General features: G+C 39.9%; 1 protein-coding gene across 1 annotated transcript; it reads left to right on the forward strand.

Moving 5' to 3' along the window:
• Positions 1 to 3,920: 3,920 nt before the first annotated feature.
• On the forward strand, positions 3,921 to 18,972 carry mfsd14ba (major facilitator superfamily domain containing 14Ba). Its single transcript, XM_066650871.1, has 12 exons — positions 3,921 to 4,222; positions 8,315 to 8,413; positions 8,510 to 8,572; positions 8,662 to 8,789; positions 9,988 to 10,102; positions 10,386 to 10,604; positions 10,694 to 10,807; positions 13,656 to 13,727; positions 14,425 to 14,537; positions 14,711 to 14,808; positions 14,932 to 15,086; positions 15,779 to 18,972. Exons 1-12 carry the CDS (start codon positions 4,136 to 4,138, stop codon positions 15,992 to 15,994), a joined length of 1,479 nt encoding a protein of 492 aa, XP_066506968.1. The 5' UTR covers positions 3,921 to 4,135; the 3' UTR covers positions 15,995 to 18,972.
• Positions 18,973 to 25,973: the final 7,001 nt, after the last annotated feature.

Consider the following 25,973-nt stretch of genomic DNA (forward strand, 5'->3'; position numbering starts at 1 on the left):
TGGGGTTCCTGACCATTAAAGAACACAGTGAAAGGGTGCAAACAAAGTAAAAACAACTGAGAGACTTCATCCTGAAAATGTAGCTCCTAAAACTGTAACACTTAAATGTTTGATTGGTGTATTACTGTAATTATAACAGTCTATAATAGTATTAATTAAAATTACAACAGGGGCGGCACGGTGGCGCAGCAGGTAGTGTCACAGTCACACAGCTCCAGGGATCTGGAGGTTGTGGGTTCGATTCCCGCTCTGAGTGACTGTGTGTGAGGAGTTGGTGTGTTCTCCCTGTGTCTGCGTGGGTTTCCTCCGGGTGCTCTGGTTTCCTCCCACAGTCCAAAAACACATGTTGGTAGGTGGATTGGCGACTCAAAAGTGTCTGTGGGTGTGAGTGAATGTGTGTGTGTCTGTGTTACCCTGTGAAGGACTGGCGCCCCCTCCAGAGTGTATTCCCACCTTGCGCCCAATGATTCCAGGTAGGCTCTGGACCCACCGCGACCCTGAACTGGATAAGCGCTTACAGATAATGAATGAAAATTACAACAGTCTTTATGTCTGCTAAGCTTTGGAAAGGTTATAGCAAAATAATGGTCACACACTTTTATATACAGCACCTGAAACTACGGACACTGGAAGCCTGTGCTAGCATTTCTCCTGCGGTGTTGCTATCAGTGTGTGAAGAGTGGGAGAAGAAGGTTGCATTGACAATCCAACACAATGGGCAGCACTTTGAACACATTTTATAAGTAGTCAGAAACTTGTAAATAACTCATGAAAAAATAAAGTTATGTTAAAACCAAGCACACGACCCTCTTCCCATTAAAAAATCTAAAGTTGGATCCAAAATGGCTGACTTCAAAATGGCCACCATGGTCACCACCGATCTTAAAAAGTCCCCCCCCTCCCATATACTAATGTGCCACAAACAGGAAGTTAATATCACCAACCATTCCCATTTTATTAAGGTGTATCCATATAAATGGCCCACCCTGTAATTGTTATAACACATACAACAGAGGATACCTTAAATCTAGCTCTTGCTCTCTGGGTGTCACCTGTGTGTGACCTTGAACTGAAACAGTGTGGACCAGTAGCACACATAAAAAACATATCTAGCAAAGGGTTCACTCATTCATGTTTTTGTTCCTGTGTGAAAAGGTCTCATTAAAACTGGTCTTATCAGAACCGGAATGTATGGAGAGATACTTAACGGAGAAGAAACTCAGTTCCAAAATATTAGTTAGTCATTTATTTATTTCTTTGAAGAAGAAAATGTATCAAAGTGCATTAAAACAAGATTGATGCTGATATGCAGTGTAGACTTTATATACTAACTAATGACCGTACCCTGGAGACTTATCAATATCCTATGGTTGGTGACTAATTGAGGATCTTGTCCTTTGCTAGGAAGGTTTTGAAGAGATGCTGACACTGAAAATAATTTATCATAGAATTAATGAGATTTTGATGTCAAGGTTAAGAAAATGAAGATAAACAAGATGAGGTAACCGTTTGGTGGAATGTCAGGATGACCTTCTTCACCCAGAACCCAGAGAACATTTTTGTGAACATATCAGTCACGTCTAGAGTGGGCACAAGATGATTCAGAATGAACACATGTTTGGAAAAGCTTAATTCTTAAAATAATGCTTGAAGCCTATTTCTTTATTAATCAGCATTCTGTAAAATTGTAATTACCAACTGACTGAAGAGACTGGGGATCATTTGATCATGACCCATGCTTTCTACTGTTTTGAGGAGTTTACATAATGAAATTATTCATTCATTCATTTATTGTCTTGTAGCTGCTTTTCCAGAATCACTGGGCGCAATTAGGTGGTGCCAGTCCTTCACAAGGCGACACAAACTTACACATTCACTCACACCTATGGACACTGTTGAGTCACCGATCCATCTACCAACAGGTGTTTTTGGACCATGGGAGGAAACTGGAGCACACAGAAAAACCTACATGGACACGGGGAAAACTCCAAACTCAGACAGTGACCCGGAGCGGGGCTCTTAATGAAATTAAATACAGAACATTTATTCACCTCACTTTTGTACTGTTTGTTTAAGGTGGTTGCAACTACAATACACATGCAGTCTAGAAATCTTTAAAAATATATTTTGAATTCCATTTCAACCATGTGTTGCTTCTTTGAGCATCAGTGGCAGCATCTTGCAGCCTTTTATAATGGCTGACAATCTATGAACACTTTTTTTCAAGTGGTAAATCTGCCCAGAAATCTTGGCAACAAATAGTGTTCAAAGTTTTGAGAGTACATTTAATTTGTTATTATAATAAATACACTACATATAATACATTTCATATAAGGAATTTCATCTGATCACAGATATTTAAAAATGTGTTTTGTAAGAGCATTCTTTTATTGTTTGAATTGTAAATCTTATTCAGCTAGGGGAACATAAACTTATGAGCATCGTTGTATTTATTTCTTTTTATAGCTTATTGATTGTATTAGTTCTATTCTTCCCTTTCAATTATTTCTATTTATTTTAATGGTCTAATAAAAGCTGCATCTGTCACAGGGAACTGAAACTCACACCCACAACAGTTCCTCCTAGTGTTCGTCATTTTTCCCGTACGTCTTTTCATAATGCCACGCCTCCTGTGCTTTGATTGGCCAATAGAATGACGTCTTTTGCGCCACGATTGGTTGAATGCGGGAAGCTGCTTGTGAGCACCAGAGCCGTGGTGAGCATAAGCCACCAGCCAATCATAGTGCGGAAGGCGTGGCTTGCGGGGAAATGCGTGGGAGTATAAAATATCACCTACCACGGGATCTTACGTCTAGAGCTGTTCGAATCCAGAAAATTGAGAGTCGACACAGACGGGCAAGAATCATCTCGTTTGGGTTCCTAAGGAGTCGATTAAAGGATCCGCATCTGAATGTCACTGATACCATGCCCTGAACTAGACAAATGTGTCAAAGCCTTCCACATTTTGTGAACATATTTCCTCTGAACATCACTGGAGCCCCTAAAATATGGAATAGATTATTTGCGTTTGTGATCAAGGCAGATTGGTGCTGATTAAAAAAAAAAAATATCATTCACTTCCATAGAGGAGTATGTTTAGATTTGGAGCTTCTAACCAAGGCATGATGGTGACTATGGAATAATAATAAAGAGCTCCCGAAATCTATGGCCACAGCTTTATCTTTAACTCTGTAAAATCAATGTTCTTTTTGCAACTGTGCTGAATCAAAAAGCAGGGTGTAAAACTCAATTTACAATAAAAAAAATGTATTTAAAATTCTCCCTGAAGACATTTTACAATAGTATTCTTCTTTGCTTTTTGCCTGCTCCATGCTATGATTAATACAATCCACATATTAGACTTGCCACACATATTATGTGAGATATTCTCCCTGACACACTCATCCCATTCATCTGGGCCTGGGACCAGCACAGAATGGGGCACCGGAACCTCACCTACTATGGTTAAAAATTGCACAGCCAATCAACCTACCACCTTGTGATTTTGGATTATGTGAGGAAACCTTTCATACCTATGCAGACATGGGGAGAACATACCAAACTCCTCACAGACAGTGGTCTGGGGTGAGGATTAAACCAAGAAGCCTAGGGCCCACCATACACAACACACCATTTTTTTAAGGTATGATAATTTATTTTTAGAAAACAGATGTATGCACAGATTTATAAAATCATAATATTGCTTTTTAATATATACATATGATGTAAAAATTTGGGGTATTACACTTGGAATACTTCTAATTAGAGTTATTTTTTTAGGATGAAATCCAAGTACATTTTTCATAAATAAAGCAGCTCGGATCGGAGAATCGACTCTTCATTCGCTGAGTCGACTCTCCTCCTCAGGCTCGTTTGTATAGTGCTACTGCAGCTCTGAGGAGGCGCTGTTTCCACTGGCGAATATCTCTCTTTTGCTCAGAAAACTGCAACGTTTACGTTACATTCTCTGTAGCTACCTCAAAGCTCCTTAGTTCAGAGCATTTTTTAAGAAAACAAGTACGGAAACGGGGAGCCTGTTCGGGCTAAAAACGAGGGAGAAACCCTGGAAGGAGCAGGAGCACCGAAGATATGCACACAGCACGGATTTTATGTTACTCCTGTGATATGTGATGAGATGGTGATGGCCCAGTCCGGGAAAGAGTCCAAACAAACCAACAGTGTTGTTCTCGTCAAGAGAATAATAATGAACGATGACAGCCCGGTAAGACAATTAAGACGACGCCGTATTACTTCAGACGGTGGAACTGAGATGCTCCGCCATTTAAATAATTTAAGGAGGAACGGAATATTCGCTTTAGAGCCCGAGCTCATTCATTCACAAACGCCATGGATAAACATTCACAATTTACAGCAAATACAGTAACAATTTCGACAGCTATCCGGAGAATTTGATTAAAAGGTCTCACTAAATGTAAACGTAACTGACGCTGAATGTGTTAAACAGTAAATTGACCGTTTGTCGATTATCCGCTTTGCTATCTTACGGTTAGCGCATTTCCAGTCACCATTTTGAAATGTTTGTCGCCAAATGTCAGCTAACCGTCGCCAGGGACACATACACACGGTCTCAGTTCAGGCCATAAACACACATTTATCCCTTACATAGACCTGTTATAATGTACGCTGTCATAAAAAAAAAGTAACGGTTTTGTGTGTTGCACCCCTCTTAGCATTAGCATGTTCGCCGAGCGCGGTGTTACGTAACACGGAGGGAGCTGTGAGCTGTGTGTTTTTATACTGGTCTTTGTCGCATTGTGAGGACGGGCCCTGGGTCCTCATGATGAAAAACAAGGCATGAAATAAAGGTTAAGTCCAGGTCCAGGTGTAAGTTGCTAGTAAATTATTGCAGTTACAGGTGGGCAATATGATAATGATCATGTATATGGTCATTATTTCACATGCCCTCTAGGGAAATGCACATTTTTAACCTTGTTAACATGTCCTTGTGCTCCTTTATGTTTGTTTGTTTTTTTGTTTTGGTTTGTTTTAATATCCGAGAGAAAGTAGCATGCGTAAAATAATCAATCAAAGCTCAAAATGTTTGCTTTGAAACCGCAGCATTCCAAAGACAGTCTCAAACAGGCGAGTTCAGACAACCAGGGTTTCGTGAGTCATAAACCTAAGGAACCAATCTTGTCAACTTACAAGGCAGGGTTTTCAAGCTACAGGCTAGTGAAAGAGGGGCAAATGAAGAAAGTGGTGGGTGCAAATCACATATCCACATATTTTTTAGGAATGTAGGGAAATCTGTAGATTTGCTTTTAACCAACGTTTAAAGTATTAGGGGATTATTCTTTTGGGAAGTACCTTCTAAATTTATTATTTAGATGAATTGAAATAGTAAGTGAATTGACATGGAGGGGGATTTAAATGAACACTGACCAACAACATGATTCCTTAAAAATATAACAAAGTTAGGCTTTGATTTAGTGAAGTGCAGTTAGTGAAATGTTAAACACAAAGCTTTGTAACGAGTTTTTTGTTTTTATGGCAATTTGTATTACCAACTTGAAGTATATACATTGATATACAAGTCAGTAAAAGTCCTCACAAGTATAGCAAGACCAAAATGTGTTTGTGAATTTCAGTTGGTCTCTTTCAACCCTCCGCTGAAATCATGCATACATTCATGAAGCCGGTGTGTATAAACCCCACTGTGACTTCTTGAGTGTGTTTTTGCCCTCTCTGCCTCTTCTTAAATTTTTAATCCATACAGTTCATCCATAACAGAGTGACTAAGCTGCTTTTAACCCTCTAATGGATTTAATATGATGGTGAACTTTAAAGGCACACTCCAGTTAACGTAACATTTGAGTGTTAGTATTTATGAGTGAATGAGTGTGTATGTGAATGAATGTCTGTATGTGTGAGTGAATGTGTGTGCCCATATATGGATTGGCACTCTATCCTGGGTGAAACCCTAGTGCCCGATGCAGTCCTCCAGATGGACGGTCGTTCCTGGTTGAGAGTACGCTGTGCACGTTTGACTGCTGTTTCTCACCAGTGTGTGTGTGTGGATTGAATGTTGAATGTCGATTGTAAAGCATCCTTGTGTTTCTAGAAAGGTGCTATATAAGTGTAACATTAAATAAATAAATGCTACAAAAAGTAGAATTTGCAAATGAAGCAATAACAATCATGGCTGAATATTTTCACTTTGAAACTGCATTGTTCTAAAGATGACCTCAAACTGGTGAATTTAAACATTTGGGGTTTCTTACATCATCCCTTACCCAAGGAGACAATCCGACAGGCACGTAACGGAGATAAAGGCAGGAATTATGTTGTATATTTACAGTTATATTTAAGCCACATTTAAGGCACTAGGGTATTTTGTTTTTTACTTCTATTTTGATGTTATTTTGATGAGCAGAGATGAATTTTAAGAAGTTTAATAAATGTTTAGGGGGAACATTATGCATGATTAAGCATGTACATTTATGTCCCAATTTATTATTCCACTTTAGGTGATAGTTCGGCCGTATTACAATTTATTTTTGTTAGGTTTACACTCATTTGTGAATTGTTGGTCCATGTGTATCCAACAATTATCATGGACATAGAGGTCAATGTCAACATTTAAAATTTTAAATTAAAAAAACCCTGCCATTTGAGCACTTTAGCCCAGTGACAAATGTATTACTTTTATAGATTATAAGTGCATCATTAAATATCAGTTTGAAATATCAGTCAAACCTAAAAAACTGTAAAAGTGTAATTTGCTTTTAAACTAATTTTATAACATAAAAAGGACCCTTTATTAAATAATTTTTAAATAAAAAAAAATATTGAATATGCTAATGATGCAATTGAAATAATACTGCATGCTATGACAGAATTAACTGGAACTGGATTTCATTATTCTTTAATATTGTTTGCACATAAAATATAAAATAAATGTTGTAAATAAGCAAATGCATGGCATCTGCTGTTTTATTGCAGTAGTTTATTTAATGCTGACTTTTCAGGCAGTGTTGTTTCAAGGCCACTAGTGCTCAAATTTGTTTCAGGGCAAATTACGTACAGTACCAATCAAAGGTTTGGACACACCTCATTAGTCATTGGTGGAATAGAGCTATTCACTTTATAGAACTGTGTACCAGCCCCTACCTCTGCACAACCCAAGAAATGGTCTCAAACACATTAAGAAGGCAAGCGGTTAAAATTAACAAATTAACTCTTGAAGAGGCCACAGCTGTTCACTAAAAACCATTCCAGGTGATGACCTCATGAAGCTGTCATCATACAAAAGGTGGCTACTTTGAGTATAAGTATGAGTATAAGTATAAAACTGCTACATAATCCTTTAGGTGTTCCTTCATATTTTTAATATCTTCCATATTAATTTACAATGTAGAAAATAATAAAAAAAAACAAAGAAAACAATTGAATGAGAAGGTGTTCGAATTTTTTGACTGGTCCTGTACATTCACAATATGTGGAAAATTGCCCAAAACAAAGGAAGCCCTCTCTGAATGGGTGTGTCCAAACAATTGACTGGTAATGTGTTTAAACAATAATTTGTGATACTCAATATTAAAGAAAATAAACTTAGCAGTACAAAAATGGTGCTGATATATTTCTTGTTTCTGTGCTTTAACCCTTCTCACACAAACACAAAGTGTGTTCATGTAACAGCTGAATGCTTTCTGTCAGGAAAATGCCCGTGGAAGTACATGTCATATAAAAGCTTCAAATGGGCACTTTTTTTTGTAGGATGTCTGGAACCATTACGTAACTCACATGCTCAAACGTTCACTGCCCGTTCACAGTGCCCTGTGTGTGTTCTTCTGCTGAGTCTGGTCTACAGTATATCAGGACATTTATCATTAAAGCACAAAGACAGTAGACTTTAATAATATAGATTTTGCTAATAACAGATGGGCTGGAAGTAAGTTGTATCCAAACAGGCTGCATGTTGGATTTATGTAACTTGTTTGTAGAGAATGAATAAATCATTTCCGGTGTTAGTCTCACGAGTTCACACTTTGCTAAATACAAGTGTATCTTGGAATGGTTTGTATCTCAGCTCTGGGTATGTAGGTTGTTGTTAGTTGTAACAGCTGCTCTCTAAGGAGAAGTGCTTATTTGATTTGCGGAAATAACAGACTAGTGAGAATTTGAGCTTTTTTTTAGTGATGAATGGATTAGTCAAAAATTGATGATGTACTAATTGAGCAACTAAATTTTAACAATTAATTTCTTGATTGATTGATTATTTTATTTGGTTGATATGCCCATGCCTACAAAATTTGCTGTGACTTCTTCTATTAATAACTGGTGTGTGTTTCAGATGCAGCAGGGAATCGGGAAACCCAGCGTTTACCATGCAGTGGTTGTCATCTTTCTTGAGTTCTTTGCATGGGGGCTCCTTACCACTCCAATGCTTACTGTAAGTTTAGTCCTCCTCCTTTCTGTTTCTTCTTCTGACCTCTTTTTGTTAAACTACAATTGATTTTTTCTTTTCTGTTCCTTTTTTTTTGTGTAGGTTTTACACGAAACATTCCCACAACACACATTCCTAATGAACGGCCTCATTCAGGGAGTGAAGGTGAGAGATAAGTGCAAATTATTTTTGGAGACTCTCTCTTAACCCAGATTTGCGATCTTGGCTAACGCACTGTGATTTGTGTCAACCAGGGCCTGCTTTCTTTCATGAGTGCTCCATTAATTGGTGCTTTATCAGATGTCTGGGGCAGGAGGTCTTTTCTCTTGGTCACAGTGTTCTTCACCTGCGCCCCTATCCCTCTGATGAGGCTCAGCCCTTGGTACGTCTGTCTCTCTCTCCCTGTATTATATCTCCCAAAATTGTAACTTTACAGGAGAAGGAAGAAAAAACCTTCTTAACTGTCAATGGAAGTAAATGTAAAAAGATTGTATTCCAAGTAATTGTGAAGTATTTCTATTGGTCCATTCATATTGAAATCTTCACATGATATGAAGGACATCTGTGTTCTAAGATGTAGTAAACTAAAAATCGACAACAATGGAGATACATGTTTTTAGTTGGATGACGAGGATATGTAGAGGTCTTGTTTTCTTACTGATTGTATTGCTGTGGACTAATGAAATGTCCCAACCTTGCTTAAAATTTGAACTTATTTCTAAACTGTTAAACAAAACAAAAACAAAAACCCCTACATTTTTATAGTGGTGAGTTCCGTCTCTTCAGTGCCCCTCAGGTTCAGCTGACGTGTCTACATACTTCAAAACAACAGCACAGATGACATTAATCAAATTACAAAGCCATTGTTTCCTACCTAGATGGTGCAGTGCTTGTGCCTTGCTGTCATATTATACATCCACATTCTCCTTTTTTTTTGCCCTGTTGTTCTCCTCCAAACATGGCAGCATAGCCCCTGCCATGTCTACAGTACTCATTTCAGTAAGCTGGAGTGTAAACACTGGCAATTTACTTGTGCAAGACATGGTTTAATATCCAGGAAGTGATTGAATACAGCTCATATGCAAACAGAAATCAAAGCATTGCCTGGTGAGATGTCTAAATTATAGCTGGCAAATTGTAATGTTTGTACAATGTTCATTTTTAAAGTTAAATGTTTATATTTAACAGAAGTGTATTTTCTACATGTTATTAGAAAGTGGCGACAGAATTCTACCATGCAATACACAGATGGTGTGCATGGCATGTCCAGCAAAGCAGAACGTTAGCATTTTTACAGTTTTATAGTTTTTACACAAGGAAATATTTGCAGTCTATTTTCTGGAGATGACTCAGTCATAAAGGCGCTACTGATTATTCGTGCTGAGAATGTCACCTCCTGTTTACCAGGATTTTCATGGACATTTAAAGGCTGCATATGTGAAAGCTTGAACATTCTGGTACAGGTATCCCAATAGTGTCTGAGGGGCTAAAGGTAAAAGAAGGGGTATATTGTCAGTATATTGGACACCCTCTCATTTATTTTTCACACTCATAAATACAATAAAATTTCTCATTTACAGGTGGTACTTCGCCATGATTTCTGTGTCTGGGGCCTTTTCTGTCACCTTCTCTGTCATCTTTGCCTATGTAGCTGATGTCACTGAGGAACGAGAGAGGAGCACTGCATATGGCCTAGTAAGGGACTTTCTTAATCCTGTTTGAAAAAGCTGTTGAAATAGACGGACGATCAAAGATGCACTTGTTTAATTTTAGGGTTCATGGACGTTGTGCTTCTTTTGAAGGACCACATTAATTCTTGCTGACCTATCTAGCTGGACCTGAAAAAGCAGAGTTTTCAACTGGGTGTTATTTTGATAGCTTTGCTTTCTTTAATTAGATTTCTTTTAATATGTGCTAATAATTTGATGTGCCTATACCCAGTTGTGTTGACCCTAATTCTCCTGAAATCTCCATCTAGGTCTCTGCCACGTTTGCAGCTAGCTTGGTAACAAGCCCTGCTATTGGGGCGTACCTGTCATTAAACTATGGGGATAATTTGGTGGTGCTGGTGGCTACGCTCATCGCCCTGGCTGACATATGCTTCATACTGCTGGCTGTCCCAGAGTCCCTGCCAGAAAAGATGAGGCTGAACACCTGGGGGGCACCAATCTCTTGGGAGCAGGCAGATCCATTTGCTGTAAGGGAAGAAAACACACATCTGAGAAAAACATATCTGTACATGAAGCAGTCTCAGTGCTGTGTACTGATTAGTGCTGTTTGTTGCAGTCTTTGAGGAAAGTGGGGAAGGACACCACTGTGCTGCTCATCTGTATAACAGTGTTCCTGTCTTACTTGCCAGAGGCAGGCCAGTACTCCAGCTTCTTCCTCTATTTAAGACAGGTGAGTCTCCTTCATATGTGATTATGGCAATGTTGTTAGGTTGTTGGACTTTTGCCAATATTTTCAGCCATTTTGCTGGAGGCACTTGTCTTAGTGGTGAATAGCTAAAAACTAATATCACAATATTCTCTGAATATACCACTGTGTCAGGTGATATTTGAGTTGGTGTTTATGCAGTTTATCAACACATTACACGTATACATGTTTTAATTGAATTGTTTTTTTATTTTTTCTTATGTTAGAATAATACTTTAAAACAATACAATAAAACTTTACAAGTTTACGTTATAGACAACACATGGATTTTAAAGCATTGCTCGTTTATAGGCATTATATCAAAGGACAGGCTTGTTACAGTTATTACATAATGGTAACCTCAGTTAATTTATTTTATGCATCAAGGTTCCTGCAAAAACTTGTCATTTGCAGACTGTGCCCTAAATCTTTTTAAAGGCAGTAAGGATTGTTGATTTAAGCTCAAGCTGTGTCCTTAGCTAAGAGCTACTAAAAGCTTGTTTGTACTTCTATGAAAACCCACTTAAATATCATTAACAACACGGGTAACATACACAGACGTTTGCATAGTTGTGCACTAGGGAGCAGCATCCAAACTAGAATTTATACAGTGAGCAATGAAGAAGAATGTCTCACACTCTTATACAGAACGAAGTATAATACTGGAAAAAATAAAGATGGATGTAGATTTTTACTCAATAATAGTGTATCCCCTGTGGCAGTACTACCCCATGCATCTTTTGACAAATGACCCTCGAACCGCTTCATTTTTTTTTATGCTAGTTCAGGTTGTTCAGGTCAAGTATTGTCTTGGTCTCATAATCATGGCTCCCAGACAGTTAGTCAGCATTTACTTTACAGGACACACAGCTCCACACTGATATATGATGTGCAATTGAGATTCTGGAGGTGTGCAGGTCCATGCATTTGCAAGCCTCTGCATGCTCTGCATACCATGAATCAATTTCAGAGATCTATGCAGGTGCCTAAACCAGCCATAAATATCCAAAGCTAGGAAATATAGCTAGTCAGCCATTGAGGCCACGTTAGACCAGCAATGCTTGAACAGATGATAACGCGATCTCATAATTGCAATTATCTGTACATTATGCTAAATAAAGTCTGTTTCGACAGGCTGTGATACTGTGATCGTAATGCGAATTTTTGATCAATTAAAAATGTGATAAATTATTAATCAAAAATTTAAAAAACAATGATAAAATGATGTTGGAATTGAACAGATTGTCAGTATATTATGATATACATTGATCAAACCTAACATTATGACCACTCACTATCCTTTTTTTTTGCTTCACTGGCAAAACAGGAGAACATTGTAGTTCTGCGTTTACAGACTATAGTCCATCTTTTGCTCTGCCACTTTGTTTGATCTGTTAAACCCTTTTTCGCTAATGGTTAGGACCATCACACAGCAGGTATGATTTGGGTAGTGGCCCATTCTCAGCATTGCAGTAACACAGATGCAGTGGTGGTGTGTTAGTATGTTGCATTTGTGGAATCAGTGGATCAGACACAGTAGTTCTGCTGGTGTTTCTATCACTTTACTAGGCCTGTCACAAGAATTACATTATTGCTAATTGAGTTTACTTGTTTGTTTACGCATAAATTAACGGCTTAAGTGTTTTAGCCAGTCACGCTGTTCTGTTCTCTGGTGTCTGTAGTCTTGGCCGTTGTGTACATATGGTTGAAATCAGGTTTATTTTTTGTTTATGTTTTATTTATTTAGGATAATTTAGACATACTGTAAAATCAAGATAATGTCTAATGTCAAAGTTTTTGCTAAATATTCATCATTCTTCTCAAGGGGTGTAGTTGCATTATTATGCTACTATATTAGCATTATATCAGTGGCATAAAATGGGCTTAAAAAGACAAGAGTATCATTTATTGCAGTTATTTCTACATTGTACCCACTCAATGTCCACTCTATAAGATACATCTAGCTCATTAGACGACCTTGTAGATGTGAAGTCAAAGACAATAACTGTTGCTTTGTTACACAGTTTACGTTGGTTATCTATTGTTCCTTCATTAGTGATCACTGGCAGCTTTTGGCTTTATATTTTTTTTGTTGAACTGTTTTCAGTCCAGCAGTAACATATGAGGCTGTTAAAAACTCAGGCTGCACTGCTGTGTCTGATCCACTTGTACTAGTACAACATACACAAACACACCACCACCACGTCACAGTCACTCCAGTGCTGAGAATGATCCACCACCCAAACCATACCTGCTCTTTGGCGGTCCTGTGGGGCTCTTGACCATTAAAGAATAGGGTGAATGGCGAGAAATGGATAGCTTACACTGTGTAATTGTAGAACTACAAAGTGCTCCTCTATGGTCAGGGATGCTAATAGAATAGACCATGAGTGCAGACAAAAGGACATGGTCATAATGTTATGAGAATAACAGATGATATGTCACCCATATATCTGCAAGCCTTAAAGGTGCAAGCAGCTTAAGTTAAGATTTTTTGGTAGTGGCTCCTGGTCTCACATTTAGTTAAAAAATCTGTTTTGGAACTGTATATTCTTTTTTTATTTTGTATTCATAGCAACCAGGCAAAATTCCTGAAAGCTTCCAATTTTTAGCAAACTGAAATGACTTGTGATTTGGATGGTAGCAGCCTTGCATAGAAAACCATTCTCATGTTGTTTGGACACAGCCGTCAGAATGTTAAATTCCGCTGGCTACATTTTAGCTCAGCGGTGGGCTATTATTTGTCAAAACCAGTTAATTTGGTCTTGGGCCGACAGCGTCTGTGAGCAGCAATACAACCCTTCTTCTCCATCTTTCTTTCTCTATCTCACAGGTCATTAACTTCTCACCCACTACAATTGCTGTGTTCATCGGGGTGGTGGGGATCCTCTCTATCTTGGCCCAGGTATTTAAATGAAAACGTTTTCTACAGATTTTTTTTTGTGTGTGCACGTGAAGACGGATTTTGCGCTGCCTCATTGTCTGAGAGAGTTACTCTTTAATAAGCCAGGGTTGTAATTGAATTGCATCCTGTTAAAGAGTTCACTGATGACCTAATATGGCACAAGGTAAACTCATGCTTGGTGAATAGATTAAGCTATTTTTTTTCAGCCTTGGCATGTCAGGGCTGAATTAGTGTGTGTGTGTGAGCAGAGGTCTATTTGAGTAACACTATTCAGTAAACCTATTTGGAAGAAGGCTATTTGAATAACACATTCACCAATACAGGAGACCATGAACCATCGCTTTAAATGTGACAGTGGCAGTGAAAACTGATAAAGAATCGAGCCTAAAAAAGTGTGATGATTAATGTATTCACTTACAGTGCTGTTCCAGAGCATGGTTTCCTCACAATGTAAAATGGCAACTACAGGAGCAATTCTAGTTTTCATAAAATGTCAGGCCTTCAGTTCAGTATTCTGATTTAATTTTTCTACTTGGAGAAATACCAATTATAACGAATGTCTTAAATGGCTTTTCTTGCCATGGTGTTACACTGGTGCAGCGTCAGTGTCTGTATAAGAACATTTATACTGTACTTCAGAAAGCTATTGTCGTTTTTTTTGTATTGCACCCTAAAAATCATCTTGATCTCCTGGCAGACACTGTTTCTCACTCTGCTAATGAGGACCATTGGGAACAAGAACACGGTTCTTTTGGGGCTAGGATTCCAGATCCTTCAGCTCGCGTGGTATGGCCTTGGATCCGAACCATGGTGAGTCATGCTGTTCCAGTATGGCTTGGTATGCTTTTACAAATGGGAGAAAAATGGTGGTGAAGGAGGAAGGCTGAGCTTGTTCTACTGCGAATTCAGTGATCTGACATGAAGTGTACAGGGTGTCCTGAAGTGACCAATCAGTGCCTGATGTCTCTGTCCGTGTTGTTTAGGATGATGTGGGCAGCAGGAGCTGTAGCTGCCATGTCCAGCATTACTTTCCCTGCAGTAAGTGCACTCGTGTCTCGCAGCGCTGACTCAGATCAACAAGGTGAGATTGCACTTCCATGGCCATGTGAGTTTAGAATGATGTAATAAGAAATAGGGTAGTGTGTAGTTATGTGAAGGCGTAGCACAATGCACAAACTAACTCTGGCATGCTGTGTCATGTTAGGACTCGTGCAGGGAATAATCACAGGCATCCGAGGCCTCTGTAATGGACTGGGACCAGCACTGTATGGTTTTATCTTCTTCCTCTTCAACGTTGAGCTGAGTGGGATTACACCAATCCAGGCTGACTATGGCATCCCTCTCCAGCCACCCAGCGAGGTTAGTGTTTGCATGCTGTGCTCTTAATACAGACATTGCTAATATAGTTAGTAGTGAATAACTAGTAGGGATCACGGCAGTAGCGTTTATATATTGAAAGCTGACAAAGATTTAATTGTTTTTTAATAGTAGTAGTTCAGTTTAGCACGTCATATGAAAGTTGGTGGTGCACTAAGCTGGACTTGTTTTTACTGAGATTGAACTAAGTGTTAGCACATTCAAAAGCGCTCAGTTCTCTAAAATACATGTTTATGTTCTAGTCTTTTCTGGTATCAGATTAATGATGGTATGGCCTAAGGAATGTAAGTCATTAATCAATTAACCAGTAAACAACAAACAAGACTAAATTGTGTTCAGTTCAGAATCTTTCATTATAGGATCTTGATGTTCCTAATGGGCAGCTGATTCTGTCAGAAACCACCAACTAAAGAAATGAAGTGTTATTTAAAATGGTGGTTTTCAGGACCACATTTTAAGAGGTGCACTGTATGGTGCAACAATGATGTACCACACAGAGAGCATGCATCCACAAAAGACAGCTGGCATTTTCACCAGAAAGTGCAATGTGATTAGAGAAGGTCTCTGCAAACAAGCTTAATGTACCTACTATGACCTGATACCCAGGTGTTTTATATTCATCCCTATTCATCAACACATGCCCTCCTTACCAACCCCTCTGTCTTCTTTGGCAGCACGTGATGGTCCCAGGCCCTCCTTTCCTGCTGGGAGCATGCACGGTCCTGGTGGCGTTCCTCGTGGCGCTCTTCATCCCCGAGCACCAGCCCACGGCAGCAAAAATGTGCCAGGAGCACAAGGGGAGCAACAGCCTGGCCGGGGCCCACGTCAACACTCCGCTGCCGGGCAGTGATGAGGACTTTGAACCTCTGCTGGAGGACAGCACTGTGTGACTGATTAGAGCTCTGAGGTCCAATGAGTGATTTGAGATAAACTGGGGCAACCACAAAAGAAAACACCTCCCCTTAAATCCTTAAATTCCCCTCCAGCCTCCAGCACCACAGAGCGATTCCTATGGCCCCCCCCAAACCTCCCTGGAGATTTATTTATTTTTTATTTTTAATTTACTTAAATTTTTTATTTTTTTTTTATATCAAGGAGAGGTTTCTTGAACCAAAGTTTTTCATGAATTTTCTTACTCTATTTCGCCACAGCATACCTAAATAAATTCATAAAGGGCTTGATGACAAATGGAACAAGATTGCGCTGTAGCTGAAGTGGAGTAGAAATGTGCAGTCAGGCTTGTGGGAAACCTCAGATTGCTGTGGAGTGTCTTTAGAGGGCCTCAGGATTTTGAGTGTGGCACTTTGAATGCATACAGATGTGTTTTTAAGTCAGGTTTAAGGGGCAAAGTGCAGTAAAGGGATTTGCTTGAGCTGAGTTTTCATTGATCTTATGGTTACTGTCAGTGGAAGTGCTCAGAACCTTTATTTTTAATTGTTTTTATTTTTATTTGAGTCAATAGGTGCTCGTGTACATTTTTCATGTTTTGGATGAAGAGCCATGAGAGAATAATGATTAGTGAGTGCATATTTTGAATGATTCCTTCATCTTGGTTACTGGAGTGTTTGTTTAACAAGCCTTAAATCTACATATCCAGTGAGGCGTGGAGGTAGGAGTTTATTTATTTTTTATTAACATTTTCAGAGTGATGCTTCATAGGATTTCAGGGCCAAGCGCTCGGTGCAGTATTGTACATCATTGTAGCCATGCCCTCTACATCAAGCTTTTTTAGTACAATTATTGTTTTTAACTTTGCAACAGGTCAGACAACTGGTGCTAATAGAATTGCTGAGCCTGTCGTAGTTACTGTGAGCACCAGATGGCTTGAGGTTATCACAAGAATCTTGAGGATTGCTGAGGTGTTGACGAAGCATTTAGGCAGATAAAGTTTCTATGCAGTAGTTCTGGCGTTTTTGCATCAGCTTGCAAGTCATTGTTTATTTAACAGGTTTGTAACAGAGCTGTTTAATGACATATTATCTAGCACTGCTTAGTTTCACCGTTCGGTACTTTACGAGAGTATTTTGCATGTTGTTGCTTAGAGTGAGACCTTTTTTTATATTATTGTTTTGTACTTTTAAAAAAGAAAGCAATGGCAGTGTTTGTGTTCATTGGAAATCTTGGCACATTCACCTCTAGCTAAACTCTATTAAAGTGTATTGCAAGCTACCTCGTTTTTTTTGAGGTTCTGAGTCTTTGCTGGGATAGCCGTACTCAATTCTTTTCCGAGGATTAATCCGTAAAATTGAAAAGCTTTTTTTCTTTTCTTTTTAAGAGAACCAATATAAATCTTACTCTCTCTAAGGGCACTAGCGGATGCATTCCATTTGTACACGGACTGGTTTTCTTGCCAGGTACAGCGCTTGCAAAACCTTTTTTTTCCCTCCTTTTTTCCTGTTTAATTTCTCATATACCTTCACATACGTGGGATTCCTGCACTCAACATTCCCTTATTACAGAGCATTCTATATGTGTCAGGTCATTATTACTATTATTAAGTACCATGGGGGTATTTATTAACACCCTCGGGTCACAGTGACACAGTACTATGAATGAAAGCCGCGTTACCTTCTGGCTGTTGTCGTTTTACTGTTTCTATCATTCCAACTACATCATGTGACAGCCTTCTCTCACCTTTGTGTCAGAACGGCTCACGGTTGTCATTACTGTTCACGCTGTTTCTTTGCAGTTTTCTTGCAGATCTCTGGAGTCCTCTCATCACTTTGTGTCGCAGCTGTTTATGACAAATGTGTCCAAACGCATTTTTTGTAACACTTCCTGAGATGGCGAAGTAGCACTCTTTGTTCTTACTTTAACTTCGAAAGGGAATTCCACTGATTTTTTTTTTATATTTCTGCATAATGCAGTGGTTGGTATCTCAGGGTAGTTTGATGTGAAATGGTGCAATTTAAAGAAACACACCAGCTCTATCTTTACAGTGCACATATTGCTTATTTATTTACTTACTATAATTCATTACTGGGGACTGTTTTGCCCTGAATGTGTTTCTCTGCATTAAATAGTATTTTAAAATGACCATTTCAGATAATAACATTCTGTGATGTACTTTTTAGAGGCATTAAACTCCTTAGACGTCTGGTTCCTATCACTATTGCTGTGAACATTTCAGTCCAGAATTTCACATCAAACCACTCTCAATTACTTTTTGAAATATTTATGTAGAACTTGAGAGGATCAGTATAGTTCCCTTTTAAGCATTTTTGAGCGAGATTGCAAACATTGACGTCCCACTGTGGGTGACTGTCTACCTGTATTAGCAACAGTCGGCTCCATGGGCGTGTATATAGGACCTGTAGTGCACAGCCTGTAACAGTTACTATGACCATGTAATATACAACGATGGTAATATTAAGTATTTTAAGATTGTAAAGTATTGTAAATGTGAATAGTATTAACGGAGTATATTAAATGTTGCTAGAACCTGCTATATTTTTGGAACAGAAACGCTGGCCACTCATATCTGGAACGTTCCCAGTCTCTGACGCAGGTTTTTTTTGTAGGTTTGGCAGAGACGACTCATTTCACCAGCTCTTCTCTAATACGGCTTTTACGGAGACTCAAACACCCCTGTTTTTTGGGGGGGGAGGGTTGGACGGGGAGCAGTTCCAGCTGTTTGTTGAATATTTGTGTTAAGATCTCTGCTATTCTCATCTTTTCAAGAGGATACACAAATGTGCCTAAAATGTAAACCATGTTCATTTTTTAAAAATACCTGAGTAATGTAAATACTGCTTAAACTGAACAGCTTTTATTGCTGGTAAAAATTACAGCAACTTATGTATTTACTGTAACGTCTTTCTTGGTGGAGTCTGGTTAGTAGGCGTAAATGTCGAATAAAGAAGGGGTTGAGAAGAGAATGATGCCATGATGTGGTTTGTTTTATAGCCACTAGGGGGAGCTGTGGTGCTTTAGAGTTTTTAATCTCACTGTCCACAACTATCTCCACGTGGATTAATTGAATTCCAACGACAAATACATTGTTTATTTTTTATTTATATATAATACATATATTTTTATGTCAAAAGACTGCTCACAGAGAACTTTCACACCTCATCGTTGAATATTTCAAACTAGTTAGCACATTTACCCACACTGCCATGCTCTAAAAGAGTTCCTAATCATCTGCTTTCATGTTTTATCAACAACAGTGTCTTAATGTTTTGCAAATATTAACACAGTCTTTCCTCAAGCAAGCACTTAACATAAATTTTTCTTGCACTGGTTAGTGTTGCATTATTTAGGGCATCAGGATGTGAATGTGAAATGGTTCTGAGCTGGCTGAAGAAAAGTTTTAACACCTATTCTTTCACCTGAGTTTCAAAAGGGGTATCTCTCTCTAAAAGATCATTTAATATTTTATTATTCATTCATTGATTCATTCATTCATTCAGGGTCGCGGTGGGTCCAGAGCCTACCTGGAATCATTGGGCGCAAGGCGGGAATACACCCTGGAGGGGGCACCAGTCCTTCACAGGGCAACACACACACATTCACTCACGGACACTTCTGAGTCGCCAATCCACCTACCAAAGTGTGTTTTTGGACTGTGGGAGGAAACAGGAGCACCTGGAGGAAACCCACTCAGACACAGGGAGAATACACCACACTCCTCACAGACATTCACCCAGAGGATACCCACGCGAACACAGGGAGAACACACCGACTCCTCACAGACAGTCACCTGGAGGAAACCCATGCAGACACAGGGAGTTCACACCCTCACAGACAGTCACACAGAGGAAACCCACGCAGACACGGGGAGAACACACCGTCACACTCCTCACAGACATTCACCCAGAGGAAAACCACGCATACACGGGAAAAACACACCAGCTCCTCACAATAAGTCACCCAGAGCGGGAATCGAACCCACAACCTCCAGGTCCTTGGAGCTGTGTGACTGTGACACTACCTGCTGCGCCTCTGTGCCGCCCCTTTTTTAATTATTATTATTATTATTATAATATTGTACACATACAGTATCTTCAACAAATCAGCCACTTCAATGTTTGGTGTTCTCTTGTTGCCATTTTTTTCCTCTCTCTCTCTTTCCCCAGTTGCTTCCAGTTTTCCAAAGAACCCCCTTGGGATTTTTCTCTGAACTTCTGAAGTTGTGTCTCTGAAGCTGCATTTTCTGCTTTTTCACACTCTAGGTAATTCCAAGCACATCCAGAGATGGTGAGGTCAGATCTCTGAAGAGATGTTATCACCAGAAACTTTTATTTTTCTCTTGTGAGTAAGATCCTCCAGACAGCTACACATCCTTTCAGACCCATATTGCGGAGTTGTTGTCACAGTGTATGGATGGACTTGTTGTTTTTCTCAAAACTGAATTGGGTGAACCTTAAATTCACTCTTATCTATTACATATATCTCCACGATGAAAGTAAGTTCTGTTTATCCGAAGGACAATTCTGGTGCTCTACCAGGTCTTGTTAATAGTCCTACTTTCTATACACACCTTTACCTTTTCTCTTACTTTCCCTTTGACTTTGCGCTTACTACATTAAAGTTCTTCCTTGTCTAATAAGCAGTTTCTTGAGGAATATCTCCTGAAACATCAAAGACTTGTTCCTAAAGGCTGTTTTTGTGTAGATATGAAATAAATAAATGCTAGTTACAGATTGTAGCCCATCTGTCTCCCTGCATAATTTAATAAACACCCCCCCTTACCTCTTTCATCAGTGGTCAGTGTGCAACAAACACACACTGATTAGTGGTGGACATGTGGGGGTCCTGACTATAGATGAACAGGGTAAAGGTGGTCTAAAATTATGCAATGAAACAGATGGGCTGCAGTCTGTGACTGGAGAAGTACAAAGTGCACCTACCCTACATGGCCAAATATTTCGGCACACATGCTCATTCAACCACTCTTCTGAGATTAGGGGATTAGGGAATAGATTTTGATGTACACAAGATGGGCGAGGGGATGTTATACCCCTCATGCAGGTGCTACAGATTATCTTCCATTTCGTGCTTTTCTCCATTGTTTCTATCAGCATTGCAGTGTCCAACAAATCAGCAGAATTACAGCATTAACCTTAAATGCCCTCTGGAGGGCAGTGTAGCTGTAGCTCAGCAGTGCCTGAAGACAACGGCACACTGAGCTCCACATAGATCTGATGAGGACGCCCCTGGCCATTTAGTGCTTGAAAGAGTAAGGGGAAAAGAGAGGGGGAAAAAAAAATCTCCAACAAGCCTCTGAAACCCACCCCATGTTGTGCATGCAGTGACATTTTGGGGGTGGAGGGTGGGTGTGTGTGTGTGGGGGGGGTGAGGGTAGGAGAACACACTGTCCACCCAGTCTCTCTCTCTCTCTCTCTCAACCACAAATCCATTCCCACTGTTTGCCTGGCAGACAATAACGTGTTCAGTTTGTGTTTGTGTTTCTGTGCGTGATGCTGCAGCTGTAATGCATTCCCATTATTGAATGCCCATGGTATGAATGCTTTAAGGACTGATGTACTTTGGGCTATATAAATATTTAACTATCAAGCAGGAATGCACGATTCTTTCAGAATTGTATCAGCGTAGCTTAACAACTGCTTTAACAGATTTGAACAGGTGTGTAGATTTGGTTGCTGTTCCAAACCAGGATTTGATCATGTATTTATTCTACTCCCAGTTTTTTTTACACTGTGTAAATGGATCTTCAATAATTTAACTGAGCTTGTTAAAGCTCTTAAATGCATCGTACTAGTTTTTCAGCTATTGAGGAAAATGCAGATAATAGATAATTAATAGGAAATACTAAATTAGCAATTATGCTATTAATATTAAATATAATAGCACAATTTTCAGTATTTAGTACTTCAACACTTTGGCTTCCATACCTTTCAGATGTAATTCCAGAAATCTGCGCAGATAGTTCTCAACACTTCCACATTTTGGTCTTAGAAGCTGGTTGCATTTCCTTGTAATCCCAGTAATCCAAAACACACATTGCGTATTATTGCTGTCTCCATTTTTGTACATTTTTAGTTTACTTCATCATTTAAGCAACATTTTAACTGTTCTTCATGATGAATGGACCAATAGAAATGCTCCAGAATTATTAATTACTTCATTCATTATCTCTAAGCGCTTATCCAGTTCAGGGTCGTAGTGGGTCCAGAGCCTACCTGGAATCATTGGGCACAAGGCGGGAATACACCCTGGAGGGGGCGCCAGTCCTTCACAGGGCAACCCTCGCACATATTCACACCTACGGACACTTTTTGAGTAGCAAACCCACCTACCAACATTTGTTTTTTGGACTGTTGGAGGAAACCGGAGCACCCGGAGGAAACCCACGCAGACACAGGGAGAACACACCACACTCCTCACAGTCAGTCACCCGGAGGAAACCCACGCAGACACAGGGAGAACACACCACACTCCTCACAGTCAGTCACCCGGAGGAAACCCACGCAGACACAGGGAGAACACACCACACTCCTCACAGTCAGTCACCCGGAGGAAACCCACGCAGACACAGGGAGAACACACCACACTCCTCACAGTCAGTCACTCGGAGGAAACCCACGCAGACACAGGGAGAACACACCACACTCCTCACAGTCAGTCATCCGGAGGAAACCCACGCAGACACAGGGAGAACACACCACACTCCTCACAGACAGTCACCCGGAGGAAACCCATGCAGACACTGGGAGAACACACCACACTCCTCAGACAGTCACCCGGAGCGGGACTTGAACCCACCACTTCCAGGTCCCTGGAGCTGTGTGACTGCAACACTACCTGATGCGCCACCGTGCCAACCGTGATTTCCTTTGAAAGTTATGCCAGTTTTTTCTATTTTATAGACATTTCCTTTAGACAACAACGCTATAATCTTCTTCTTCACTTGAAATACAAACTAAAAATACAAAAATCACACTCACTTCATTTTACAAACGCTTTAAAGTCGTTTGCGTGCTGTGCAAATGAAATCGTAATCACATCGGCACTGAAACCGAACACCCATGCGATGCTGATAAGGTGGTTGGATGCAATTATCAGCTCACACCATTGTAACACTGATACTGTCACTTATTCCCACACATTTCAGCATATCAGTGTCGTTCATCTGTCGTCTATCCGGCTTCTGAGCTTTAGGAAGTTAAGTCTGTGCTCAGCAACTCAGCCCCTGCTATGATATGCAGACTCTGTATTTGCATTCTTCCCATTGTGATTCAGAAGATATTGCCCACTGTATTACCAATTTATCTGTGGGTATTCTTATCCTCAATGGATCTGACTTGTTTTTGACACTGCGCAACTTTGCACGAGGCGAGAACCCCCACTCTCCATCAAAGATGTGTACATTTCCGCCTCGCCTCATACATATTAATGCCTGGGGTTTTTGCATGGCCATCTCAAGGGGTGGGGGGGAGTGGAGAATGGATTAAAGCATGCAGCATGAATGGATTTTTATGCATCAAAGTGTCTGCCGCACGTCTCCGTTCCGTTGCAGAGGTCAGATCAATTTGTTACTCTGATACCTGCTGAGAAGGGGTCCTTTAGGGGTGGTCACAAGTTACACCAGGGTTGCTACCACTACCACTCTCTGTGATGATGCAATTAGCGGGGGGTCCACTAAGGCCTGTCTGATCCAATGGTGAATGGTCCTCGGGAGATGACCTGAATCAGTGAGATGTCCGCTGGGCCAGTAAATAAGTAGAAAAACCAACCAACAAACAAACAAAAAACCCTCTTATCTGACCAGGCATGAAGCTGTACCTGTTTGCTTAGGACTAGCCTGCTGCGCATGCTTGTCACTGGAGGCTGCTGAAACCAGAGGGAAACTCCTCAAGTTGCTTTGCTCCTGTTGTCTCAGATCTGAGAGCAGGAAACACATTTGGTGTTCAAAGCCCATCTACTTATCTTGTCTGTGAGAGCAATGGAGCCATGCTAAAGCTGCTGGTTTTAAAGTAACACTTCAGCCAGAATGTCGATGCTGGGGAATGAAGGGAAGTATGATGTGGCTAGCATCTTTTTCCGTTTATTTTTGCGTGTGAAATATTCTCCCTAGAAAAACACAAATGCCTGACCTGTGTTCCAATAGCCCACTACTCAATATTCTTTACTTTACTCATAGGGCACTGAATTCATGGTAGAGGGTAGAGAACGCAGTGTATTTTTGGTATCCGCTATGGTACATTGGTTATACACTACTTATTGCAGTGAATTGTGGGATTGTTTAAACTGGGACCACTACAAAATTGTAGAATCCAAAAATAGTGCACCATATAGTGAATAGAGCACAGAACGGGTTCAAATCAGTATATAACAGCTTTGTTCATTCTAGAATTTGGGTATATTCTTCTTCTTTGTTTTATTTAATAAACACTTTCCTAATAACTACTAGATGGATAGATTCAACTGTATTGTCTTTGCCCTTAGTACAAGTACAAGGCAACGGAATGCAGTTAGCATCTACCAGAAATGCAAAAAGTAGAACAGTGCAGATTTAGACAAGTGTAAGGGCAAAGAGAAAAAGGTGCAATAAATTTAAGTATGGGAATATGAATGCACATAAGTATACATAAAAAACCTAATATTTATAATATTTAAAGTGTAACAAAGGGCGGCACAGTGGTGCAGCAGGTAGTGTTTCGCAGTCACACAGCTCCAGGGACCTGGAGGTTGTGGGTTTGATTCCAGCTCCGGGTGACTGTGTGTTCTTCCTGTGTCCGTGTGGGTTTCTTCCAGGTGACTGTCTGAGGAGTGTGGTGTGTTCTCCCTGTGTCCGCATGGGTTTCCTCCGGGTGCTCCGGTTTCCTCCCACAATCTAAAAACACACGTTGGTAGGTGGATTGGTGACTCAAAAGTGTCCGTAGGTGTGAGTGTATGAGTGAATGTGTGTGTGAGTGTGTGTTGCCCTGTGAAGGACTGGGGCCCCCTCCAGGGTGTATTCCTGCCTTGCGCCCAATGATTCCAGGAAGGCTCTGGACCCACCGCGACCCTGAACTGGATAAGGGTTACAGAAAATGAATGAATGAACTGACCATCTTTTCCCAATTATTTTCCATATCAACATGCTTTACATGAAATATTTTATTTAGAAAACCCAAAGATCAGATTTTCTCCAAAGAGCTGGCTTCCTCAGTCCCAGTTTAGAGCTGCAGGTTTTAAAGTAACATTTGCCCCAGATGGGTTATTGTTGATATAGAAGAAGCTAGAAGGAACTTGCTAACACTATATTCCACTTATAGCTTTGTTAGCATTTTTGGTAATAATACATTCTCTCAAAGGAATCATAAAAAAACAGACATGCACATTGTAGAGGTGAATTTCAAAGAATACTTCCACTAAATTAGCTAATGCTGTTATGGAGCAATGACAGCAAATAGGAGCTGGTTAGGATTAGGCTCCATTTATTTGTTCCCCCAAAGGAAATATAAAGACCAGATCATCTCATTGTAATGTACTTTTACTCATCCTATATTTGCCCCAGAGAGCCTAATGTTGATGTTGGAGCAGCTAGCAGGAACTGGCTAGCATTATGATCCATTCATTTATAGCTGTGTTAGCATTTTTGGTTGAAATTCCCTTTAGAGGTCTGTTCTTCTCATTCTCGAGGAGTACTTTAGTCAGGCAAAGTTAACTTCTTGTGGACATTTTTAAAGCAGTGTGTGTGCACAGTTTAATATCTGTGTCTGAGTGGGTGCACCTTAAAGTAGTTCACTAATTAGCTACAGGAGATTTTGGTATTCATGTATGTATGTGTTTATTCATTTATTTTTATGATTTTATGCTTGACCATCTACGTTTGTTTGGTTGTTTTTTTTTACTCAAATTGTTTTGAACTGAAACCTACATTTACACCCAGAGTTGAGGTTGTTTAGGATTGTATACCAT

Source organism: Hoplias malabaricus, chromosome 18 (genome assembly GCF_029633855.1).
Source record: "Hoplias malabaricus isolate fHopMal1 chromosome 18, fHopMal1.hap1, whole genome shotgun sequence".
Taxonomy (NCBI): Eukaryota; Metazoa; Chordata; class Actinopteri; order Characiformes; family Erythrinidae; genus Hoplias; species Hoplias malabaricus.

What these genes read in the sequence shown, in the direction of transcription:
- mfsd14ba (XM_066650871.1), top strand. Translation starts at nt 4,136, where the DNA reads ATGGTGATGGCCCAGTCCGGGAAAGAGTCCAAACAAACCAACAGTGTT. An exon ending in TTACCACTCCAATGCTTACT is followed by an intron (nt 8,414 to 8,509) that starts GTAAGTTTAGTC and finishes TTTTTTGTGTAG; the next exon opens with GTTTTACACGAAACATTCCC. An exon ending in GGAGCACTGCATATGGCCTA is followed by an intron (nt 10,103 to 10,385) that starts GTAAGGGACTTT and finishes ATCTCCATCTAG; the next exon opens with GTCTCTGCCACGTTTGCAGC.